We start from the raw sequence: 24,026 nt of genomic DNA, 5'->3' as shown, positions 1-24,026 counted from the left end.
CGCTTTCCACCCATCCATACTCCATGATTCGTTGTCGTTCAGCAGGGACCTCGAGACTAGGTGTGATGAAGGGGTGACTTGTGCCCTTTCGTGCAGCTGCTCGGCGCTTAGAATGTGATGAACACTAACCATTGGCTGCCGGCCGCCATCCCCATCGTCGACCACCCGGCATCTTCACAATTTCCCGCAGTCGACGATCGGAAGCTCCCCTCACCATGAAATGGACAAGCATTCTGCAGAGTTTGAAGTGCCGAATAAGATGACTGTTTGCCGTGGGCTTCGGAGCACACATGGGCGAGCGTGTGGGACATTGACGGCACTTGCATATGGGCACACCGACATCACACCCCACGACCGAACCATTGGTTCTCATTGTTCGTATCCCAATGACCTCCCGTGCCATTTTAGATGGAAAGGGCAAGATGCCGGCTTGCCAAAGTGTTGACGATCGTGCCAACCAGCCAATACGAGTGATGGTGGCTCTGGAATGTCTCCCAGAGCCTAAGTCAAGGTTTCAAGCGAGCCCGGTCTTTCCCATTATCAAAGTCCATGATCACAATGGTAGGATGGTTGGGGGAAGCCAAGGCATCAATGGCGGGGTGGCTCCAGGAAGGGTTCAGGCTGCCTCGAGGTCCGGACCGCCTGGTGTAGAAACTCATGCGTGTGCCGAGATCAATCGGTTTTGTAATTTGACTGAAACCCTTTTTCCAATTCGATGGCGATTTCAAAGGAAGCGGTTAAGATGTCGGAAATGATTGAATCAACCAAGCCAAGAGGGTCATCATCCGTTTTGATTTCTGTCATCAGAAGTCACCCTTCGCAGCAGAGTTCGGAACCGATTTTTCGGCACCGGAGTAATCGGCTGTAACTCGATGGTAGAGGATTCGCTGTTGCGCCGAGAGTTGTCTTCATCCAAAACGTACTTCCATTGTCCATCGGCCGTTTCGTGTCGATTAAGTTTGTATCGTTTGTCCAGATCGACAAAGTGTTTTTCTCGATCGCCTTCACTCCATGCGTACGTTCCCTTGAAATCGTTCAAAACTTGTCCATGAATGACCCAAGGGATGATAGAGCCGATGGACCGTGGGATGCGAGGAAATCTGAAACGACCTCTCCTGGTAAGGAAAACCGAGGCGACAACGCACCCATCGAAGACCACTATTATTAGGACATACATGAATGATGGAAACGATGGGACCACCGCCCATGACATGTTGTAGATAATACCGTCGCTTATCCGAGCAGGATGGTCTTGAAGTTGGAAGTAAGCATCCCGTTCAAGCGATAGATCAGTTGCAAAGATTGACCGGTAGACATTGCGGGTGGCGGATTCGAGAACATTTGCGGTAATGACACTTGTATTGGTGTCCAGAATGCGGTAGAGATTTGCCGTGAGGGTGCCAAACCAATCAGTGCTGCTTGCATTGTTGGTTTCTAGATGCGAGCCATTGTAAGTGACGCTTAGAGGGTTTGAAAGCCTGAGGTTGTAGTTGGCCAGGTTTGTCGTCCCGTTGCGTAGAATCGCATCGTCCCTCACAAAGGTGCCATTGAGAGGAACATGGTACTGTATGTACCCATCAGAGTTGAAACCAACGGAGAAATTCTGCATAATGAAGAGGGATTCGCAATACAACGCGACTGCGGTATCGGGTGTGGTTTGTAGATAGCCACCTCCGCTGGGGTAGGCAACAACGACGACAGCAGGCTTCTGACAGCCACTTGATTGTGCAAATGTCGGTGAAGCGAAGAATCGAACCGTCAAACTGTTTCCTTGGCTAGCCTCAGTGTCTTGCATTGTGTCAATTTGGCACACCGTATCTGATTCGTTGAAAGGCGAGTATTGCCAACTGGCTACATTTGTTACCGGGTCCTCGGAATAGCTGTCGGCGATCGAAAGCTGCTTGCATACTAAATCGGCACCAACGCCCCGAATGGTGCCCCCAACGAGCCATTCGGACGATGTGTCCGTCCATGCAGGGAGAAATGAATAGCTGGATGTGGTCCAAGAGAGCACCGAGGTACCACTGTAGATGCTGCTCTTAATGGTGTCAAGTTCGGGGCCTATTGGCGAGGCTTGTCTTATGGCGATTGACGCATAGCTGTAGTTGGACTTCATATCAGCATCCGCCCTCGTCGGACCAAGCTCGTGCCGAAAAAGCCCGCTGGCTAATATGCTCATTGCGGTATTGAACATACAGGCCACTCCTACGAGTCCCAGCAAGAAGTGGCGGTAACTGAACCACTTAAAGAGTGAAGCAATAGGATTCAATGATCCGTACTCGAGCAGTAGGGAAGACGCAGCGGATGCGCCCCCTGCCTGAAGAACAGACCATGGTTCCAGAACGCTTAGGTATCGGTATATCGAGAGGCATAATGCCCTGATAATGGAAGCGAGTGCAGACGGGATGAGTTGGAACAACGCCGCCAGACTGTCGGAGTTAAGATATGTCAAGGAATGGAATGCCCCATTGTTGGCACACAGCACGAATATCGTCACAATACCTGCAAATACCGCTATAAAGAGGAATATTTCAAGAGCGAAAATTGGCATAAGGAGGAAATGAGGTCTTGGATCGGGTTTGCCTTGAAAGATCTGTCTTTGAGACCGAGGAACTAAACAGTGTCAAAATGTCTGCTTTATGAGGCCCTCACCGAGGCAAATCACAATTAGTGCGAGACTTACCAGCAGATGGCTCAATACAAATACGGGGAGGGTCAGAAGCTTGCTGCCAGCGGCAAGTATAGTTCTTGAGAATGGTCCTCAACTGTCTGGTTGACAACTGATCTAGGTTCAAGTGAGACAGACACGAAGCATCAATGACATCGGCCATGATACCACACATGGATGCGATAGAAGCTGGGTCACTTCGAAGCATATTCGGGCGATTTGGGTAGGTGTAGGCCAAATACAAAACCATCACCACTCCGAAGAGAAGGATTGCCTCGGAGAGGAAGGACTGTACCGGGCCAACAATGATGGCCATCTGATGTGTCACATGAGAAGCTTGCACATAGTGTGACTGACTGGTGAGATCGAAGATCCTGTTCATCAACGGTACAAAAGCGCCTTGAACGCTAGTTTCCAGCTTCGAGATAAGATCGCGATGAAGTGTGGATGGTCTCACTGGCTTCTTATTGAACGTGGAAGTGCCATTGGTGGAGGCCACCTCTTGCAAAATTATGCCTTTGAAGTGGGTAGTATTGAGAGAAGCTCTTGAGACCTCTGTAGTCGAGTTCGGATGCAGATCAACGATTGAAAGCGAACCATTTACTTGCACTGAGATGCCAGCTTCCGAGGTCAGATAGACAAGCTTGCAGCCAAATCCATTGACCTGATGGTTGTAATCAGAGCTCGAATAGTCGGATTTCTGGCGATCAAGTTCACTGGATTTATTGAGACTGACGTCCACTGTCAGTCCGATTAGGTCGAAAGAAGCACACTGCTTGGTAATACTAGTTGTGGATGCGTTCGGCTGCCAGTGTGAGATCTGCACAGATGAGTTTGTCGGCGGTATGGTGATTTCCTCGCTGAGTTCCAGGGTGCAATTATCGGTTGTTGACACGTCGTAGAGGTTCCAGATCAAGGGTTGTCTAGTGGGAGATCCGATACCGAATGAGGAAGTATTGGAGGATACATCAATGGTTACGGCATCTTCCACGTCGATCTCAGTACAGGATAACTCTGTCCAATAGATGGATTGCGTGAGTTCCCACATTTTCGTGTCGTATTGAACATCTAATGGTATAGCCACCGGTGCCATGGCGTACTTGCTCGATTCCGGCTGACTATAAGACAGGTCGCGATGGTCTCGAATGCTGGTCGTGTTCTGGATGCTGTTATCCACCAAGGACCCCTGCTCTTCGAGGTTCACGATAGTCGGCCATGTTTGAAGGTGCTGATTCTTGTAGACGGTAGCATCATCCATGTTGAAAAGACTACTTTGCAACGACGGGAATACCAATTGCAGGAGGATACTCAGGATTGAGATACAGACCGCAAGCCAATGGCGGTTCCTCGTGGCAAAGAACGGCGCGGTTGTATAGTGACCGAATTCGTAGTTGAGAAGAAGCACATCAGCCGGAGCCCCTTGGGGTCTTGATAGTTGGAAGTACGGTTCGAGCCGAAGAGCGTCATATTCAACGAGGGACCATAAGACTGCGATAACCATGCTCAGGATCGTGGGAACGTAGGTGTAGGCGAATTTTCGGGTGTCGGTGAGTTGGTCAGTCGAGGTAAAGAGACTGAGACTGCCTTCATTGTTGCCCAGTTGTCGAAGAAACTCAGTCACCAACAGCATGAAGAACATGAGGCAGGCCAACGGAATCAAGTATCGTCGGCGCAAGGTCCGCGGAAGCCATCCTGAAGTCCGGATTTGAGGAGCATCGCGGGTAAGCTCTGTTGTCATCGTTCCTCGGTCCTTCACATTTGTCAAAGTTGCCTAGCATAGATCACAGGAGGGATATGGCTGGTATCAAAAACCAGTCACCGCATTCAACCGCGATTCGACATGGCTGGAGGAAGTGTTCAGGAGTGAGGCGCTCGAGAATTGGGAAGGCACAAAAGGGTCACTTCAGGGTTGCCCATCGACGGATATCGCAGCTGATTGACTTGTCGACACAGTGTGATGGAAGAAAAGCGGTATTCAGGGTCCTCTTTTTCCGATGATGCGGCTGGTTGCGCGAGGATCCGGGCTGGGCGGGAGGAGAGTCGATGAGGAATGAGATAAGAAACGAACCGGGTCGTGGTGCTTTGGAAAGGCGACGAGCCCCGGCGCCAAAACCATTTTAGAAAAATAGCCAGTTTGGGGGGTGGGCAACTTGGCCCGTTTGGGATTAATTTATTGCACTGGGGCCTATTGGTACGTGTTCCGGGTGGAGCGCCCACTTAGAGACTTGGAGGAGAGGGGGTCTGACTGGTGATGCGATCCGCTTCGCAGCCCGTAAAAAGGCCACCAACCTCGCCTTACGATCCACTGCATTTGCAGCAGGAAATCTGGCTAGGTCTTCTAGTCCCCTTTCGACGCGGGATGAGTGTTGTGGTTCACGGGTCAGTCTTTCCCTTCTGCCGTCAGCAGTCTGCATCTCGGTGTACTCTCAGCCCAATCAGTATTAGTGGGTCATGGCCCTAGTTGATCACTGTGACTGTGACAGCCCTGGAGGATATCCAGGAAGAGGCATGATCGACGGTCAATAGATTGCATGATGGTGGTCGCAAAAGGGTGCTGCAAAGGGTTCAGACCTCCAAGACTAACAATGGGGAGGGACACTTGAGTGATGGTGGACTGGTGGAGGACACTTGCCATGGCCGAAACTTGGCGAGGGAGAAATGACGAATCTCTTTGGTAGCGCTCCAAGGCTTGGTATTTTTAGCCGCCCTGGTGCCCCACCGAGAACCGTCCCTGTTTCTTCCCAGCGACCTGGTTATCTTCTTTTACGCATCTAGATATATTAACCTACCTAAAAAGTCTTTGCACTGAGGAACAGTAGTAAGATCGCGGCTTTCTCTTTCCTCTCTAGATTTGACGGTAACAGCACGCTATGGGCCTGGGCTTATCAACTGAGCAGCAAGGCAGCAAGGTCTGTCAGCATGCCATTCGCCCATCCACTGATAACCTTAAAATATTCTGCATTGAACCTCAGCTTACAGCCTATTAGAAGATCTTGCACAATCTGAATATAAGCTGTGAGTCGTACTCAGTTCACAGGAAGTTTAGTGGTTCTATGACCAGCCAACCTACCACATGACGCTCGTGCTTGCAAGAATGTACTAGTAGATAGAGAGGCGATAATAGCCCAGCTATTTGTTTGTCAATACTGATCGTATGCTCAATAGAGTTGAATTCTATCCGACACAGACATCCCGCTGTGCTTTCATAAACTTGTGCGAGCACTTGACTCATCACATGTTATGGGAAATATACAATAATAGAAAATATACGTGGTGCTAAACACAGCTGACGGATATAAATGATATCAAAACCATGTTCTCGAGATAGTAATATATGACGACCATATAAGGTTTAGTATATAGCTCGCGCACTCTTCTGATAACCGATGGCAGAGCTCTTCCCTACTATATCTTATCAACGGAACCCTTGAAGATGAGTCTATCTGGTGGGGATCTCAGGGTCTGCGGCCGAACCCCTTTTTTATCACGAGAACTACCAGCAAGAAAGAGCCTTTAAACCTTGACAGTAGCTTGAATTCTGGACTTTGCCTCGAGAAAAACCAAGACAATTGGTCGGATATATGGGATGTATCGAGAAGACAAAACTAGTCTGCATAAAGCCTAGGTCGTCCGTAGTGCTCGGGTTGGCTTAACCCAGAGAACTGCTACCTAGTAGAACTTCATAAATACTGTCTACCTTATAAAATGCAGTATAGTGGCCTGAATTATACCGTGCGATCCCAAATATTCTGCATTATATGCTACATTATAATATGAGAGCATACTTAATGGGTGTTGTACAGAAAGGGGCCACCATGCAGATTCGAGGTATATGTCGTAGCCAGCAGTTACGCTAAGAGGGCTCCGATCGGCAAACATGAAAAGAATGAACCAACTTTCCACTGTACCAAACGCATTGCATTGACTATATTCCCCCTCTTCATATTGTTGAGCGATAGCACAAGATTAAGAAAGAAATAGAGAATACAAACATTGATGAGGAAAAGAGTTGTTGTCAGTGTAGATCGGCGAAGCTTTCGGTCGAAGGAATTAGCGCATGGTAGGAACCAATAAAGCGCGATCGAGACGCACTTGGCTCTCTGGGCGTCACTGCCGGTACTACTATGATCACCATCTCACTCAATGTACTCCGTACCTGTCGCTAATTTAGATACGAACTTCTGCAACGGTTGAACTCCAGCCTTACCCGCCATGGTGGCTGAAACGAAGCAGAGCAGTGGCAGCCCGATCCGGCCATCGGTTCTCTTCGGATACGGATACGATGGATCCTGGATGAACCGCCGCTAAATTCGGGCCCAGACCAGAGTGGCTCTCAAAAGAGGTAATACCGCGTGTGACCTACCTCGGTGTGGTCCATAAGTGATTAGTAGTTTCTCCATAACTTCTTGGAAATCGTTAGAGCGTTGATGGTTGCTGGACAGAGTGATGGGTCTGCCTAACCCAGCAGACTAGTCAAACTCACCTGCCTGCCCGCCCTGTTTTTTTTCCTTTTGTAGGGCCCATGCAAACACGCCAAACCCCACCAGGCGCCAGGTATGCACGGAAGTATGGCAGCCACGGATGACGACAACTTCTCAACTCAATTCTTCGTTGTCACCTTGGCTCCCCTTTCTCCTTTTTCTCCGACTGGCTTCCCGGGATCTTGTTGCAAGACTTCAGACAAGGTAGATCGTCTGGTGTCAGACTCGAGACAACACATCAGTTCCATTTGCTGGGCTCATCGTTAAGTTCCAGTGTATGCGAAGCTTCCGCCTGCAGTGCAGGGTAACCTCGACCACCGGTGTACATGACCTAATCCTGGTTTCCATACCTTGAACATCACAAATGGGCGCGGTGAAGAACATTCTAGAGCCTGCGGGTAAGTTATATCCCTGCTACTTGCAAATCCGCATCATCCGAAGAAGCATACTCATGGTCTCGTCCTGCTGTAGCGATTGTCGCCGCCTTCACCGCAGGAGCACTCATCAATCGGCGCAAGAACGCTAAGCTCCTCGCTACGCCGGATATCGAGTCACCACTGCTGGAAGCTCCTCCAGTGGACATAAAGCCAAACGATGAGGACTCTGATGAGCGCACAATTCGAAACCGCCGAACCATACAATCACGGATCCTTGCCAAATTCCCCTTCTTGTTGGAAATATGGTATTGGCTACTCACATATTGGGTGAGACACATCTTGATGCCCAAGGCACACTTCCTGTAGTACCACGCATTGCTGACTGTGTGCATAGATCTATCAAGGTTTACGGGCGTTTTCCGCTAGGATGATCAGTGGCCATGAGGCTATTTTCGACACCGCTGAGCGCCATGCCCTTTCCATCCTCTCGTTCGAGCACTTCCTTCACCTCGATGTCGAGCTATCCGTACAAAGGTATGTGCTTGAGCAGAAGCCATGGCTCATGGGGTTCCTGGCTCGAGTATACTATTCACATATTGTCCTCGGTGTGATATTCATCGTCTACTGCTATACCTGCATCCAACGAGACAAGTATCAAGCAATCAGGCGTACACTGGCGTTCGAGAACGTCATCGCCTTCACCATCCTTACCTTGTGGAGGTGCATGCCACCTCGCCTGCTGCCAGAAGAGTACGGCTTCATCGATGTTCTGCACAGCAATGCAGGCGGCTCAGCCTGGACGCAGAACAAATTCCAGCTCACAATTGCAGCGATGCCCTCGCTCCACTTTGGAAACTCGATGTTCATTGCACTCTGCTTGCTTAAGTTCAGTCCGCATTGGTACCTTCGAGCTGTGGCGCCCATCTGGCCCATGCTCATGGGACTTACTATCGTTGCTACAGCCAATCACTTCATTCTAGATGCTGTCGTCGGTGCATGTGTGACGCTCACGGCATTTAGATTTAACGCCGTCATGTTATATCTTCTTCCTGTGGAAAGAGCACTCTTCAGGTTGTTGCGTATAGAGAAACCCTAGGCCGCCAGAGGTGCCTAGCCTGCCGGTATACAGTCTTGGGAACTTGGAGTTAGAATATCTATATCGTTATTCCTACTTGAGTTAATATTCTTTGGTGGAGAGTACATAGTCATCGTTAATCAACCTACACTTGGATCGCGTATGTACACAGGCAGAGTGTCTGTCTTGTCAACCGTATCGTACAGGCAAACTCAGTTTAAAACTTCCAAGCTGCCCGAGAATAGATAACAGCGAGTCAGCTCCCTCACGCAGCCCTATTGATCTATTGCTCAGAGGTGAGCAAATGAGTCAAACTAGCTACACCAGTTTCCGTCTATCTGAAAAGAAACGAAATCAACAGGTGTTACATATTTACTAGAAGTAAAAACTAATCATGTATACCGGTGAACAGGCAAAGGATATGAGGACTATGAAGTAGTGAAATGATAGTTATATTTACTTTTTTGTTTTTTGTATGCCTTGGATGATTGAGGACAACCAGTATGATAGTGTGGGCTCTTTCTTTCCTTTCTTTCTCTTTTTTAATTAAATTTCAGTCCCCCTTCATATGTTGATATTGATCCTTACTTCTGGTGGTGTACGAATATATTCAGCAGGTGTGGATGATTGTGGAGATCTTTGATAGATGTAGTAAGTATATATGCGTGAGATAAAAATTTACATATCCCTCTTTCTGAAGGTCTATGAACAGCCAGGACGTCATAGTGTAGATGATTATCCAATATTATGTATGGATTAGCCTTTCGTTGGGAAAGCGAGAGCATATATTATGCATGTTACTACGGATAGTAATCGCACTATGCTGGGTATTGAACATGTTTGTTTTTGTTTGTAGGTGCTAGTCACTTTTAGCACTATGAACGGTAAGTTAGAGAAACAAACAACTTATGATAGTAGAATATGTGGTGACCAAAACAGGGCTCGGTGTGTATTGGATATAGCATGGAGTTTTTAGAACTAGTTGAGGTAGTTGCATTTACTTGTTGAGTTGATGTTGACTGACATGATACTACTATGTAAGACTACATATTTCTCGGTGAAAGGGCTGCCTATCTACTCCGTACTCTTTCCAATCTTGGGGAAGATCCCTCCTGATCGCGTGAGAGAACAGCTATTCGGAGAAGAAGTGCTGGTCGGAGTAAGGCCGAGGTCGAGACCTGGTAATGCCAGGTGGAGTGGCGCCGTGTCTTCTCTCGGAGAAATTATGGTCCCGTGTCTTTTACCCTTTCCCCCCTGGTGCCTTAGGCTAGAGGCCATGCTTAGGTGTTCTTCTTCCGGGGGATTTCGGTACAACCTTCCTCTCCGGGTTTCGTCTACGATTGTCACTTGTTCATTACTTTGTGGCTTTGAAGGCGCGCACAAACCTGCGGCTCCCCGTATATACATACGCTTTGACGACCTGCTGAGCCACAGTGGAATCAAGCCTCCCCGGGTTCTCCAGGTCCGAGGCTCGTTTAGTTGGGGGATAGACACGCCCATGAATATGGGGAAGGTCTAATCCTTAGGTAAGATGAATAGACTATCAGCTCCTAGTCCATCTAGTTTCTCCTGCTTGTCCCGGAGTCCCCACCGAGCCGGAGACGCACCTCGTGGAAGCAGCTCATCTCATTCGCGGGTAAGCCAAATGAATCGGCCCGAGACGGGGAGAAAAGACTCCAATTCTTGTGTGTCAGACGGCGATGTCATGTGAAGCGCGGAAGCCTTGAATTACTACAGTATCACTCGTCGATGTGCGGATGCTGTTCACCTGGAAACCCAAATCCGGTCTGACCCTCAGCTGTACGTTGATGGTGGTTCTCCGAGATCGGGTCGCATGCCGCGTCTTGGTGGCAGATGAACCCCGATAGAGGGGTCGCATACCCCAAGTTGCTATGGGCTCGCTACTCTCGCTGAAGAATTGAGATGCATCTTGACCACCCTACTCCGTTAGATAACGGAATCGCTACTCTTGGGAGGGAAGTTGGAAAGTGCTTCAGATCCTGGTTGTCTGGCTTAAGGGGGACCCAGTGGTTGGTTATCATATTTATCGAAGGTGGCCAAAGTTCCGGAGTTACCGTGGCACGCCGAGAGAAGTTGGTCGTCCATGGCGAAATCCGTGATCCGTGAGGGGGCGTGGATCGAGGGTGTGTCCCTTGGGTCAGCGTGGCTTTCCATTGTTTCGAGAGAACTAGCTTTCGGACAGGAGAAATTTCTTAAAAAAAAGTTTGATTCATATGAAAATGGTCTCTCATGATAGATATATCGTTCCATTTGGCAATCTCACAGCATCAAGACGTGTATATGAAATGCCTTGTGAGGGGAGTGAGGGTCTTGCGTGCGGAGTTAAATAAGCCAGGAAGCCGCACTTGACCAGGGTTCGGGGCCAAGTCCGATGCATAAGGCCATAAGCATAAGAAAAGGCCTCACCGGAGCGGTTAATTAGATAACAACATGCATGCCAGCCAGGGGCGGTGAGATCGCCCGATGTTGCTGGTTGATTCGCCCTCTCAGCCCCAAGGTCATCAGGCAAATTGAAAAAAATAAAAATAAAAAGACACTTTTTATCCGTTTGTCCAGGTGAGGCTTGTGCTGATGAATGTGAAAATAAAAAAAGGGTAACAGAAATTGACCAAAAAAGCAAAACGAAAAAATTAGTTAAAACCGCAAATAGTCAATTAAAATCCTGTAAAAGTCAGGTTCTTGCCTTCTTTACTTACTGCTGGGCCCCATAATTTTTCTGCGCAGCTCACAGCTGTCAGTGTATGATTCACTCTGCCCACCCCCGGGAATTAAAATATTATTATTGATCGATCGATTATCGCTCAGGCGCAAAGCACTTTCGCTCCCCCGTTATTTTTGTCTTAATCCCCCTTCTCCACTCCCTCCTCTATCCCCAACCCCTTCTTAATCCCACTCCTCCCCTCGCTTGCCTAATTTGCGTGGTTTCCTTTCCGTTCTTTTGTCGCTCCGTTGGGTTTCTTTTGGAATTGCATCTGTCATCTTTGGCGTTTGTTCATAGATTGCTGTATTTTACACCATGGCTAGTGTGAAGGACGCAGTCAAGGAATCCTTGGTGGGCACCTCCCAGGTGCCCCAGCCATCGCAGCAGATTAAAAGCAATTTCCTGCGCCATGCACGCAAAGACGAGGAGACGGGAGAGCTCTACATGAGCCAGGAGGACTTCGTCAATGCCATCGCTCCCAAATATGAAGACTACGTGAGTCATCCTGATCCTTGCCGCTCATCCCCCAGATTGTGCTGTATGTGTCATACGATTCGCAAGGGTTCCTGCTTGGCTAATGCATGTCGGTACTTGCCTCACAATAGCACAAAATCAAACGCGAACACTATGGCGTTCTGTTCATGGTCGCCGACAGGCGCAGATCCGGCAAAGTCAGCCTTGCCGACTGGACGACTTTCGAGAACCTCCTGGACAAACCCGACGCGGAATACGAGATCGCTTTTAGATTGTTCGACACGGAAGGAACGGGCACCGTGAAATGGGACACCTTCAAGGAAGTGTGCAACCTGAGCAAGAGCAGCGACAGCATCCCGTTCGATTGGAACTCAGAATGGGCTTCCCTTTACACTGGAAAGACAAAGCGCCGACACGACATGACGTACCCTCAATTCTCCCAGATGCTTCGCGGTCTGCAGGGAGAACGCATTAGGCAAGCTTTCCACGCTTTTGACAAGGACGGTGATGGCTACATCGAGCCCGAAGACTTCCAGCGCATCATCCTCGAAACCTCGAAGCACAAGCTGTCCGACTATGTCTTGGAAAACCTCCCCAGTCTGTGCAACATCTCCGCCGGTACCAAGATCTCCTATGCCACCGTCCGTGCCTTCCAGAACATTATGCGTGAGATGGATATCATTGATGTTATTGTGCGTGAGGCGGCCCAGCACAGCGACGATGGCAAGATCACGCGCGCGGATTTCTTGAATGCTGCCGCTCGTGTTACCCGGTTCTCTCTTTTCACCCCCATGGAGGCCGACATCCTCTTCCACTTCGCTGGATTGGATGCTCCCTCTGGAAGACTTTCGCAGAAGGATTTCGCCAAGGTCATTGACGCATCGTGGCGTATGCCCCTCGCAGTTGCTGGACAAGCTGCGTCGGATAAGGCGCACCAGGTTGCCGAGAAGTCCAAGTCGGTGCTGTACAGCGTGTTGGAGTCCGTCCACCATTTCGCCCTGGGCAGTCTTGCAGGTGCTTTCGGAGCCTTCATGGTGTACCCCATTGATCTTGTGAAGACCCGTATGCAGAACCAGCGCTCAACTCGCGTCGGAGAGAGACTTTACAACAACTCGCTGGATTGCTTCAGGAAAGTGATCCGTAACGAGGGTTTTACCGGCTTGTACTCTGGTGTCGTCCCTCAATTGATCGGTGTCGCCCCCGAGAAGGCTATTAAGCTCACTGTGAACGACCTTGTGCGTGGGCACTTCACCAACAAGGAGAATGGAAAGATCTGGACTGGTCACGAGATCCTGGCCGGTGGTACTGCCGGAGCTTGTCAAGTTGTAAGTTATCCTGACAGCGATTCTAATTCATTGAAGAGGCTCAATACGCTAACTGCAACCCCGTTTTAGATCTTCACCAACCCTCTGGAGATTGTGAAGATTCGTCTCCAAGTCCAGGGTGAGATCGCAAAGTCTGTTGAGGGTGCTCCTCGCCGCTCTGCCCTCTGGATCGTCAAGAACCTGGGTTTGATGGGTCTGTACAAGGGAGCAAGTGCCTGTCTGCTCCGTGATGGTAAGTGATTCGCGCCCCGTTGTTTGGTTGCTAGAACCCTTCTAATTGTTTACCTGCCAGTCCCGTTCTCCGCCATCTACTTCCCTACTTATGCGCACCTGAAGTCCGACTTCTTCGGCGAGTCGCCCACTCACAAGCTCGGCGTCGTGCAATTGCTCACCGCAGGTGCTATTGCTGGTATGCCCGCAGCCTATCTTACTACCCCGTGTGACGTGATCAAGACCCGTCTGCAGGTCGAAGCCCGCAAGGGTGAGGTCGGGTACACCGGATTGCGTCACTGCGCGGCCACTGTTTGGAGGGATGAAGGATTCAAGGCTTTCTTCAAGGGAGGCCCGGCTCGTATCATTCGTTCATCCCCACAGTTCGGCTTCACACTTGCCGCCTATGAGATCCTGCAGAAGATGCTTCCTATGCCCGGGTCTGAACCGGAAGTTACCCCGGCGGGACAAATCGAACCTGGCGTCGGCCTGCAGACTGCCAAGGCTCCTCTGCCATACCTCAGATCCAGGAACGCCCTCAAGCTGATCCTGGATTTGGATCAAAACATTGGCCGCGTTCCGATCCCCTCGGCGGACCGTTGGCCTAAGTTCCTTCAGCAGTCCAAGCAATAGATAAGCATCTTCATGTTTTCATAGCGACGAATTGGTTTCTCTTTCCTTTTGTTCCTTTTGTTTAAATGGAAATATCTTTTCATGTCATACTACCCAACTCGTTTTCCTTGGTTCTTAGAGTTCTGGCTTGGAGCAAAGACTTTCCTGTGACCTCCGTTTCTATGTACTACACAGACGCTATTTGCATTTGCACATGTACCAAAAGCAGTTAGAAGTTTCAGGATGGACAGTTGCGATCCGTTTCATTTCAGGTCCGAATCAAGCTGTTCCGGGGTCACCCTGGTTTGATATATATTCTTGCAGATATTGTCTCAGATATCCAAGGTCGGGGACGTCATTACATGCTGCTGTACCAGCACTGTTGATCTAATCTAAATGTCGTTAGCACATGGTTCATCCAATATCTGGTCATTGAAACTGCTCTAGACCTCCCCCAGAATTTCTACATCGTTCCCAAGTCATTCCTATTAATTCACTTTGTGAATTGTTGGTCAAGATTGTGATAGTGTCCTTTCATCTCATTTATAGGAGTTTATAATACAGATATATGACCTGTCCAAAATGCCTCCCACAAAAAGTACATGATTTGGGATACATTTGAAAGCTATGTGGGTATCAATTGAAGAGTAGGAGATGGAACAAAGCGTATTTATGCAAAGTAAAATCAGATGATGGCCACGCTCAAGCAAACGAGGACTATGCATGGCCTGTTAGATATCGTCATCTCCTCTTCGCTACTTCCGGATTGGGGAATGATTGAGAACCATGTCCCGAGCAGTTTCTGCACCCCCGACAGCAACCACCTATGGAACTTTGTCCGGCGTATAAGCACGGTTCGTTCTCATCATTCGAGGAACGCATCTCGATAGTAGCCTCGGGTGTAAGTCCGTGCGGCGATGCTGACCATCGATAGACGCACGCTTGTTTAAAAGAAGTTGAGCTTCTTCTTTGACGGGCTATCCGCAGGTAAACCTTTATCCTGAGGTCCCTCTGCAGGTACAGCAGGATCTTTAATGATTGACTTCATAATCGATTGTTTTGGCTCCTCGACCTGCTCTTGCTGAGCTTCCGACGCGGCCGCCTTGCGATGCCACAATGAATCTTCTGCTTCGATCTCGCGTAGTACTATATCAGAGAAGAGCCCCGAGTCAGTAAAAGCAGGGTTCCAAGTATGGTAGAACGGTAAATCAAGAGCATGCAAGCACTGACCTTCCTCCCATTCTCGTTCCTTCGCCTCATCTCCAGTGCCCAACAGTTTCTCCACATCAACCTTCTCCCCATTATTCACCCTCTCTATGACCTCCCGAAGAAGCCTAATCTTCGCATCTGTTGATCGTATGTACGCCGCATAGTCGTTCTTCAATGCGATCATCCGGATAGCCTGGGATCCGATCAAGATGAAGATGATGATGTAGAAACTTGCGGGGTTCCATTCTTTGGATTTCGGCTTATACGGCTTGGTTTCTTTAGCGCCGCGGTTCCGGATAAACTTGGGAATCATCGATGTCCATAGTGACGTTTGAGCGAATCTGGGTATCGCTTTGGAAGAAGTGGACTGTAGACGACACTGTAATTGATTTGTTGGAATGTGGAAAGCGCCGGCAGGTCGGAGGGCTGGGGCCGCTTGGGCCAGATGCCGGAGGGAAAGTCGTGCTGAGTTCATAATGAAGAGGTCCGTCCTGGGGACTGTGTCGAATTGCGACGTCGAGATGCTCCCAAAGCTGCTCACTGGAGTGTCTGTACACTTGCTGTGGCACACAATTATCTGCCGCAGAGTTCGGCCTGAGGCAATCGGAGATTCGGGGCCAGATTACACTAGTCCGGTTTGGGCTTAGGCGTTGAGTGGTTGCTGCGACAACGCGCGCCTTTGCTTGGCTCCCGCCCGGCTGTCATGATCACATCGAAGGCATGGCTCGAACGAACCCCCACGACCTTCAATTGTCAGTGACTGCAGCACTGTCTACATTCAAACTCCGCCAACCATGACGGTCTCGACGCTACTCCCCGGTTCTCCTGTAGAATCGGTGAAGCAGGCCGTCCGCTCAACCTCCACATGCTCTAATGGCACCGTCTCATCCCTCCAAACATTACTCCGCGGTTCGTCGAAGGCGTCCCCAGATATCGAAAGTGCGACAGTGAAGCGGGTAGGCCGGACGACAAAAGCAACGTCCGCTACAAGTCGAACGAAAACAACCAGAGGATCGCGGACGACGGTCTCTGCGGCCGAAGCGGCTTTGAGCACAGTGGTCGATCAGGATGCGGCGCGTCTATCGAACCAAGAGAAGCTTGTTCTCGCTACAGAGGTCTTTAATTCGACATTAAAAACACTTTCAGAAGCAGTGAAGCTACAATCGCCGAAACGCGATGATGCCCGATCATCCGCGACTAGCACCCCTCGCGAATCACCCTCTCCCATCCGTGTCGCGAAATCCCCCAGAAAGTCGAAATTGTCCCTACAGAGTGCAACAACTAAAACAGATAATGGAATACTAGCGGTGGCTGAGTGCGCGGCTATGTCGCTGTCATGCTTAAGGACATTGAAGACCGATCAAGAGAAAGGGACACCCAACGTACAACTCGAACAAGGTGCATGTATTTTGGCAGGAAGGTTTCTCTCATTGGGCCTGGGTGACTTGGCCTACAAGGAGCTCAGAGCACTGAAGAGAAGGATCCAACAATACCTCGATAGCAGAGCCAGCGGTGGAAGTAAAGGCTCAAGCCGGAAAGGGAGCCCGGTAGAACAGGAAGGCGAAACAACCAAGGAACGGATGTCTGATCTTCTAACATTTTCTAACATCAGCCATGCGGGCTCTCTGTATGGTCTCATCGTGTCATACCAGTCGAATGCGCTCCGTCTCATCTCTTCCGAAAAGAAGGCCGCTACTGTTCAGAACGCGACTCCATCCTTGCAATTATCGGACCCGAGTAGCCCGGCAAATGTGACTCTGGCTGCTCTAGAAGCAGGAGCTCTTACCAACGACAAGGCCGCAATGCAGCTCCAACTTTTGTCTAATACAGTGCTATCTCTCTCCTCTAGCTCACAACAATCTTCAACGAACAAACTAAAGCCGACTACATCGTTAACTCTTCAACTCTTATCACTCGAGATTCGTTGCATGTCCTGGAAGACCTCGGGACATGTTTGCGATGATGCTAAGGAGATGTGGGATCCCCTGGCACGATATGTCGCTAGCTATGCTCATCAGAGCAAAGGCATTACGAAATCCGAATTCGCCTTCACCTACAAGACCATCGTTCGACTGCAATCGACTTTTACCGGCGTCCAAAGACGTTCCTCACCCAGCATGAACGATAATATATCAGTGGCGAGGATTGCGACAATTCTGGGCCAGCTCGCTCAGGAAGCGGGATGCTTCGACGAAGCCTTGCAATTGTACACGGAAACTCTGACTCCTCTCTCTGACGGACAATGTCTCTCTCTGGCTACCGTCCGCTGTAAGATTGCATCATTGCATGTTCAAGCTTTGAAGCAGGCTACGAAGTATTCTTCCGGGCTGGCAAAGGCAATCAAAGAAGCCACCAATGTTCTATGTATGCCACTCAAAGGTAGCGCGAACGACCTTGATGAACTATTGGTTGAAGCAGCCAAACTGAAGAAACTCGCCATGGGTCTTTTTGGAGACATCGCTTCGAGGGAAAAAAGCCCGAAGAAAGACGATGACGATGTCTCTTATCGCATCTACGGATATTTGAACGGTTTCGTTAGGTTTCTGCGACGATATGTTGGGCGCAAACCTGCCGAAGACGAAGGAAAGGAAATCGAACCATTTCAGAAGCGTGTTGTTGCAGTTCGGAATATTGCACTTGCAGCTATCGATTCTGTCAACGCCATTGGAAAGCTATCTGTCTTGTCACAGAGACCGCCATGGGAGGAAATGCAGTCAACATTGATAGATAGCCAACGCCTGCTGATGACGATGGAGTCAGCGGAAGAAGCGTCCGATTCTATTGCCGAAAGCATCGGTATCTGCTTCGTGAAACTGTCAAATCTCTTTTGGTCTCGGTACATCAAGGAAAGGGAGTCTGGCAAAGGAGTTCGCGAACTTTTGCCTGTGCTGAAGCAGTCTGCGACGCTCCTGTCGAATTGCTCGCCGGCTCAGAAGGTTGCGGGATTTACGCCTCTCAAATACGAGAAGCTTGCGCATCTTTATCTAGAAGCTAATGCTGGCCGTGAGGCTGAGCAAGCCTTTCAGCAATCTATCGAGGAACATCTACTGACCGGCACACTCGACCAAGTCCTTTCTATCACAGAAGGGTGCTTCCCCCATCGGATGTGCCAGGATCCCAAGAGCGGTGGCTTCATGCTTGGCCGTGTACTCTATGCTTTTCTGAAGATGAACCTGAGAAGGAAGTCGACAAAAGAAAATGGCGTCTTCGACAATGACAATCTGACCCCTCTCCAGCGCGGGCATCTTCTCGAATGGCAGCTAGGTATCATGACGGACCTGGCCTCCGCTTCTACACTTGATAACTCGTTCCGGTCTACATTCGGTGTGCTCCTGACCAAGCTTTTCGAACTATACTCCCCAGAAGCCCATCCACTCCGGCGATTGCGGGTCGTGCTTACCACCTTGCGCTTCTCCCTCGAATACCCGGGCTCCCTGGATTCTGCTATACTACAGAACGTCATTGAAACTGGTTCAAGCGATCTTGAAATGGAAGAACTCGGTGACGATTCAGACCTCTCTCCTCTTGCAGGACACATCCAGAATTCCGTCCGGCTTACGCTAGGACTGCATGAAGGCACTCTTCAGCCAAAGGATTTGGAGAGTGTGCTAAGTTGGTGGAATCTAATGATGCGAGAGTGCAATGACTGGGACGCCGTAGTTTTAAGCGTTGGCGACGTTGATCACTTCTTGCTACAAATGAAAGCTATCGTCGACTATACCGAAATTCATGGACTATGGAAGTTGCAGCTTTCGACGCTCGAACTTGTTTTACGAGTGACTGAGCTTCGCGGATCTAGCGATTTCTCGGAAGCGATCATCGTTCTTTCACGACTGGCACTCCAATACAGTCGCCTTGGATACTGCACGAAGGCGGACGAACTATTGAGCCGAGCGGATCAATATCTCAGTCAGCGCGACATCTCTTGTTTGGCAACGCTTTCACACAAGCTAGCTCGCGTGGGCTACCTTCTCGAAGTTGGTGAAATCCAGAAAGCAGCGAGTACACTTTCAGCAACCCGAACTCTGTATGAGAAGAACCAGGAGAAGGAAGATCTCAACGCCTGCTCGGTATTGTCGAAGCTTATGTGGGAGAGATTGGTGGCCGACGCGGCATTCATGAGCTCCCGACTATCTTTCGCTCAGGGCTCAATCAATGATGCTCTATTTTTCGGCAAACTGTCTGTTAGGCTGAATTGCAGGATTTGGGCTAAGATCGAAAAGCTTGCGCAGAGAAAACAAGACAAGATCGCTCAATCAGCCGAAAACTCTGAGCTGGAAACTGTGGTTGAAGGAATGGCGAAACTCGAGGTCTCGCAATCGAACGCAACCCTGGCCGTGTACTCACAAGGTGCCCCGTTTTGGCCTCATATAGGTTCACATCACATGGCTCTATTGAATCTTTCGAGCCTTTCCGCCCATCACGGCTTATTCCAGGACGCCATCTACTACGGAGAGCAAGCGCTGAAGATTAACAAGACACTTAACGCCAACGTTCGCTTGATCGCGTCACAAGCGCAGCTTGGCTCGCACTGGATCTATGGTGGGCATATGAAGGAAGGCCAGGAGCTTCTTGCAGCGGCTGAGTCATTGTCCAAGCAGCTTGACAACAGCATTGAGCTTGTTTCTTTGCAGATCGGTCTTGCTTCTCTCCATAGAGCACAGGGTCGTTACCGCGACGAACACCGTGCTCTCCTCGAAGCTGACAGGCTCATGGCTGAGTGTGGCGCTTCTGAGTCATTAGACGTTCTCTCGGGTGTAGCAGACCTTAATGATAAGATGAAAAAGCTACAGGTCCAAGGCACTGCTAGGAACACGAGGCAACGGGCGGCGACTACGACCCGCAGAACTCGTGCAGCAACTACAAGCGCGCCCAAGACGTCAAGCGCCGGCTCCGAATCGACAGAGACAGATTCGACGTCACTTCTTCATTTGCGGAGTGACATTCTTCGGCAGCAGGCAGCATGCTTACGTTCGCTACGGGACTTTGAAAAGGCGTCCAGCTTGCTGGAGGATGCACGCAAGTTTGCAACTTCTCGGGACAGTCAGATCTCCCTGCACATTGGCGAAAGTGAGCATCTACTCGCTGATGCCATTCGGAACTTCGCCACTCACGCAGTGTACTGTGTGCTCCCTGAATCGACCATCTCCCTGCCATCGCTCCAGTCGCCAAGTAAGGCGGCGAGCCAGACCAGCAGCAGTAAAACAACTACCACTCGCAGGACACGAGCGCCAGCAAAGACGGCTACGAGAGGCACACGCTCTAAGACGCCCAAGCCGACAGAGGACTTTTCTGTGATGCTCGCCAAAGCGAGCGAGAGTCTGAATACCATCTTCCCGCTTGCCACGACCCTCGGATCAACTCTTGACAGCCATGCCGCCTCTCGCTTGATGAGCCGTATCTCCATGTTGACCCATGTCACGGCACTTGATAACCTCGTTTCGCTCTCTCAGTCACCAGCAAATGTGAACGAGGTTGGCCGCATTGGTGCGTTTACACGGGAGCATGCTGCCATCACTCTTGACAAACAACTTGCGGATTACTGCGACCCCCTGCTTTGGCCGACTGCTGAATCTGCAATGGTACCGGAAGAGGATCTCTGCTCCCGTTTTACCGAAGAATATGTTGATATTCTTCCGGAGAACTGGAACGTCCTTTCTTTGTCCTTGAGCACTGACCGTACCGAGTTTGTGGTTTCTCGGTTGCAAAAGGGTCGTTCGCCGTTCTTGTTGCGTTTGCCTCTCAAGCGTGGGAGTTCGGAGGATGAGGAGGAGCAATACACATTCGAGGATGGCAAGGGAGATATGCAAGAGCTGATTCGACTGGCCAACGAAAGTGCGCATGCAGCTAAGCACCAAACCGACCGGCAGATGAAGAAGGACTGGTGGAAGAACCGGGAAGCACTGGACCGTCGGATGGAAGCTCTTCTGCAACATATCGAGACTGTCTGGTTTGGTGGATTCCGCGGAATATTCTCCCCGGTCCCTCACGAGACTCGTTCGCTTGCACGATTTGCAGATGCATTCCATAACATCCTGGACAAGCATCTTCCCTCGCGCCGCAAGGGCGGTCGGGCAGCCAGTCCGCGGTTGACACTTCATCCGAATGTGCTTGAACTGTTCATCGGTGTCAAGGACCTGGATGACCAAGAAGATCCCGAAGAGACGTTGATGGACCTTCTCTACTTCGTTGTTGATATCTTGCAATTTCAGGGTGAGCGCAACGCATATGATGAAATCGACTTTGACATGATGGTTGTGGAAACCCTTGACTCTCTGAGGGGGTATCACGAGCAAGTCCGGAAAGAGCAGGGCAACCCTTCACCCAACCGGACTGTTCTGGTGTTGGACAAGTCATTGCATATGTTCCCGTGGGAGTCCCTTCCGTGTCTCCAGGGATTCCCGGTGTGCCGTGTGCCCTCCTTGGAATGTCTTCGCGACCGAATCGTGCGATTCCGCGACGAAGGTGCGGAAAACAGTGCTGGCTTTATGATCAACCGCAAGAATGGCACATATTTCCTCAACCCCACCGGTGATCTGCAAACCACACAGGGCACCTTCGAGAAGGACCTGTTGAAGCTGGAGGGGTGGAGCGGAGTGGCCAACCGGGAGCCTACAGAGGAAGAGTTTAAGAACGGATTAGAATCGAACGACGTGTTCCTTTATTTCGGGCACGGCAGTGGCGCACAGTACTGCCGGGCGCGGACGATCAAGCGTCTTGACCGATGCGCAATCACATTCCTGATGGGTTGCAGCAGTGGTGCTCTGACGGAAGCCGGCGAGTACGAGCCGTACGGCACGCCGATGAACTACTTGCATGCGGGGAGTCCGGCATTGGTGGCCACTCTGTGGGATGTGACGGACAAGGACATTGACCGGTTTGCCAAGAGCACGCTGGAGAAATGGGGCCTTGTCGGGGGACGTGAACAGGCAGTGGCTTTGGATGATGCGGTTTGCCAGTCACGGCAGGCCTGTGTGTTGAGGTACTTGAACGGAGCGGCGCCGGTGATCTACGGCATCCCCGCGGTGTTTTTGGCGTAATGATTGGAGATGGATGATAAGCATTGGCGTTCTTTACATTTTGGGAAGGGAATATGATACCTATGGCATAGCATGGCAAGGTAGTTAGTTTAATTCTACAGTTCATACATATCTATTCAACCATCTAGATTGTCTCGATGATAAATCCGGGATAGCGTCGATAACTTCAAACGGCAAAAATTTCCGGGAATTCGAGGATCCACCGCCCCTCATTTTCCCCTCATCCGATATTTCCCCTCATCATTGTTGATATAATAAACCATCCACCCTTTCTTTCTCTCCCTTCCTATCTCCATCTCTACCCCATCCACAAAACCCAAAGGTATACACATACATACAACCATGTCCGTCACAACAAAAGCCACCATCGCCTCCTTCGGCGGCAAGCTCCTGAAGCTCACCCACGCCGCCACCTCCACCAAATGTGAAATGGGCTTCAACCTCTACCTACCCCCTCAAGCCTACCGGAACCCCTCCGCCAAGGTCCCCGTCCTGATCTACCTCTCGGGTTTGACCTGCACCGCCGAGAACTGCTCCGAGAAGGGCTTCTTCCAGCACGGTGCCAGTAAGAAGGGTATTGCTGTGTTGTATCCTGATACGAGTCCTCGTATGTCCCCCCGCTACCTTTTTCCCCCTCTGCTTATCTCAAGAACTCTATCACATCTATCCTCATGAAATATGGTAATTGGAGTATGCTAATACATTGGATGTGGGGCGATATAGGCGGCCTCAACATCCCCGGCGAAGCCGACAGCTACGACTTCGGCACGGGCGCCGGCTTCTACGTTGACGCGACCAAGGCGCCCTACGACAATGGATATAACATGTACACGTACATCACGGAGGAATTGCCCGCGACGGTGTTTGCTGCCTTCCCGCAGTTGGATAGTGAGCGGGTGAGTATCACGGGTCATAGTATGGGTGGACATGGTGCTTTGACTTTGGTACGTGTATACCTTCTACCTTTCTACCTTCTATTTATCTATGGTGTTGGAATATATAAGTTAATATTCGGGTTAGTTCCTCCGCAACCCCGGCAAATACAAGTCCGTGTCTGCGTTCGCGCCCATCACCAACCCGATTAACTGCCCGTGGGGACAAAAGGCCTTTTCGGGATACTTTGGGGAAGATCAGCAGGAGAAGTGGAAGGAGCATGATGCTACGGAATTGTTGAAGAAGTGGAAGGGTGGGAGGTTGGATGTTTTGATTGATGTTGTATGTTCACACCTTCTTCTCCCTTTGTTTTTCTCCTTTTAGGTTGGATTGTGAGATGTATACTGATAATGATTGTGTGTACAGGGCACCGGAGACAACTTCTACAAGCAGGGCCAACTTCTTCCTGAGAACTTCGAGAAAGCTGCCAAGGAGGCTGGTGTGGAGGGCGTGACGATTCGGTACCAGCCTGATTACGATCACAGTTATTATACTATGGCGACGTTCTCGGATGATCATGTGGAACATGCGGCGAAGTTTTTGTTTGCTTAGTGGGTGTTTTCTCTCCTCTTTTTTTTCCCATTTCTCTTTGTGACTAGACTGGAGTGTCTATTATTTTTGTAAAAAAAGATATTTATGCAAAAATTCATGTGACTGTTCTGATAGTGTGAAGCGATCGTCAGGCTAGAGCGTCGTTATAGATTCAGTTAGTGGGGGGATGGATATAATAAGGAATGTAATGATGTGATGATGGTGTATATAACATGGGTTCAAGAAAATACATTCTCATTAAATAGTTAAGCTACTACAAAATCACCGCAACCGACTTATCCACCCCATGCATAGACTCGGGAAACTTGCAGTCTGCACTGCAATGTCCCTGCTGATTCTCCCACGGAC

General features: G+C 49.9%; 6 protein-coding genes across 6 annotated transcripts; 4 read left to right on the top strand and 2 right to left on the bottom strand.

Moving 5' to 3' along the window:
* Nucleotides 1-781: 781 nt before the first annotated feature.
* AtWU_07859 (DUF3433 domain-containing protein) lies at nt 782-4,406 on the bottom strand (the record flags this gene model as incomplete). Its single annotated transcript, XM_035502968.1, has 2 exons — nt 782-2,613; nt 2,684-4,406. 2 exons carry the CDS (start codon nt 4,404-4,406, stop codon nt 782-784), a joined length of 3,555 nt encoding a protein of 1,184 aa, XP_035358861.1.
* Nucleotides 4,407-7,513: 3,107 nt separating this feature from the next.
* Nucleotides 7,514-8,622, top strand: AtWU_07858 (phosphatase PAP2 family protein; the record flags this gene model as incomplete). Its single annotated transcript, XM_035502967.1, has 3 exons — nt 7,514-7,547; nt 7,621-7,853; nt 7,921-8,622. The coding sequence occupies 3 exons, from the start codon at nt 7,514-7,516 to the stop codon at nt 8,620-8,622; spliced, it is 969 nt and encodes a 322-aa protein (XP_035358860.1).
* Nucleotides 8,623-11,638: 3,016 nt separating this feature from the next.
* AtWU_07857 (citrin) lies at nt 11,639-13,965 on the top strand (the record flags this gene model as incomplete). The annotated part of the gene is made up of 4 exons (XM_035502966.1): nt 11,639-11,818; nt 11,929-13,122; nt 13,192-13,354; nt 13,415-13,965. The coding sequence occupies 4 exons, from the start codon at nt 11,639-11,641 to the stop codon at nt 13,963-13,965; spliced, it is 2,088 nt and encodes a 695-aa protein (XP_035358859.1).
* Nucleotides 13,966-14,890: 925 nt separating this feature from the next.
* AtWU_07856 (DUF5321 domain-containing protein) lies at nt 14,891-15,628 on the bottom strand (the record flags this gene model as incomplete). Its single annotated transcript, XM_035502965.1, has 2 exons — nt 14,891-15,090; nt 15,175-15,628. The coding sequence occupies 2 exons, from the start codon at nt 15,626-15,628 to the stop codon at nt 14,891-14,893; spliced, it is 654 nt and encodes a 217-aa protein (XP_035358858.1).
* A 319-nt stretch (nt 15,629-15,947) lies between these two features.
* Nucleotides 15,948-22,193, top strand: AtWU_07855 (C50 family peptidase; the record flags this gene model as incomplete). The annotated part of the gene is made up of 1 exon (XM_035502964.1): nt 15,948-22,193. One exon carries the CDS (start codon nt 15,948-15,950, stop codon nt 22,191-22,193), a length of 6,246 nt encoding a protein of 2,081 aa, XP_035358857.1.
* Nucleotides 22,194-22,535: 342 nt separating this feature from the next.
* Nucleotides 22,536-23,678, top strand: AtWU_07854 (S-formylglutathione hydrolase; the record flags this gene model as incomplete). Its single annotated transcript, XM_035502963.1, has 4 exons — nt 22,536-22,800; nt 22,917-23,137; nt 23,214-23,408; nt 23,493-23,678. 4 exons carry the CDS (start codon nt 22,536-22,538, stop codon nt 23,676-23,678), a joined length of 867 nt encoding a protein of 288 aa, XP_035358856.1.
* Between the last annotated feature and the right edge of the window lie 348 nt (nt 23,679-24,026).

The sequence above is a fragment of the Aspergillus tubingensis genome (genome assembly GCF_013340325.1).
Source record: "Aspergillus tubingensis WU-2223L DNA, scaffold_8, whole genome shotgun sequence".
NCBI classification, from domain to species: Eukaryota; Fungi; Ascomycota; class Eurotiomycetes; order Eurotiales; family Aspergillaceae; genus Aspergillus; species Aspergillus tubingensis.
The sequence above is the reverse complement of the archived record's forward strand: the minus strand, read 5'-3'. Positions and strand labels throughout refer to the sequence as shown.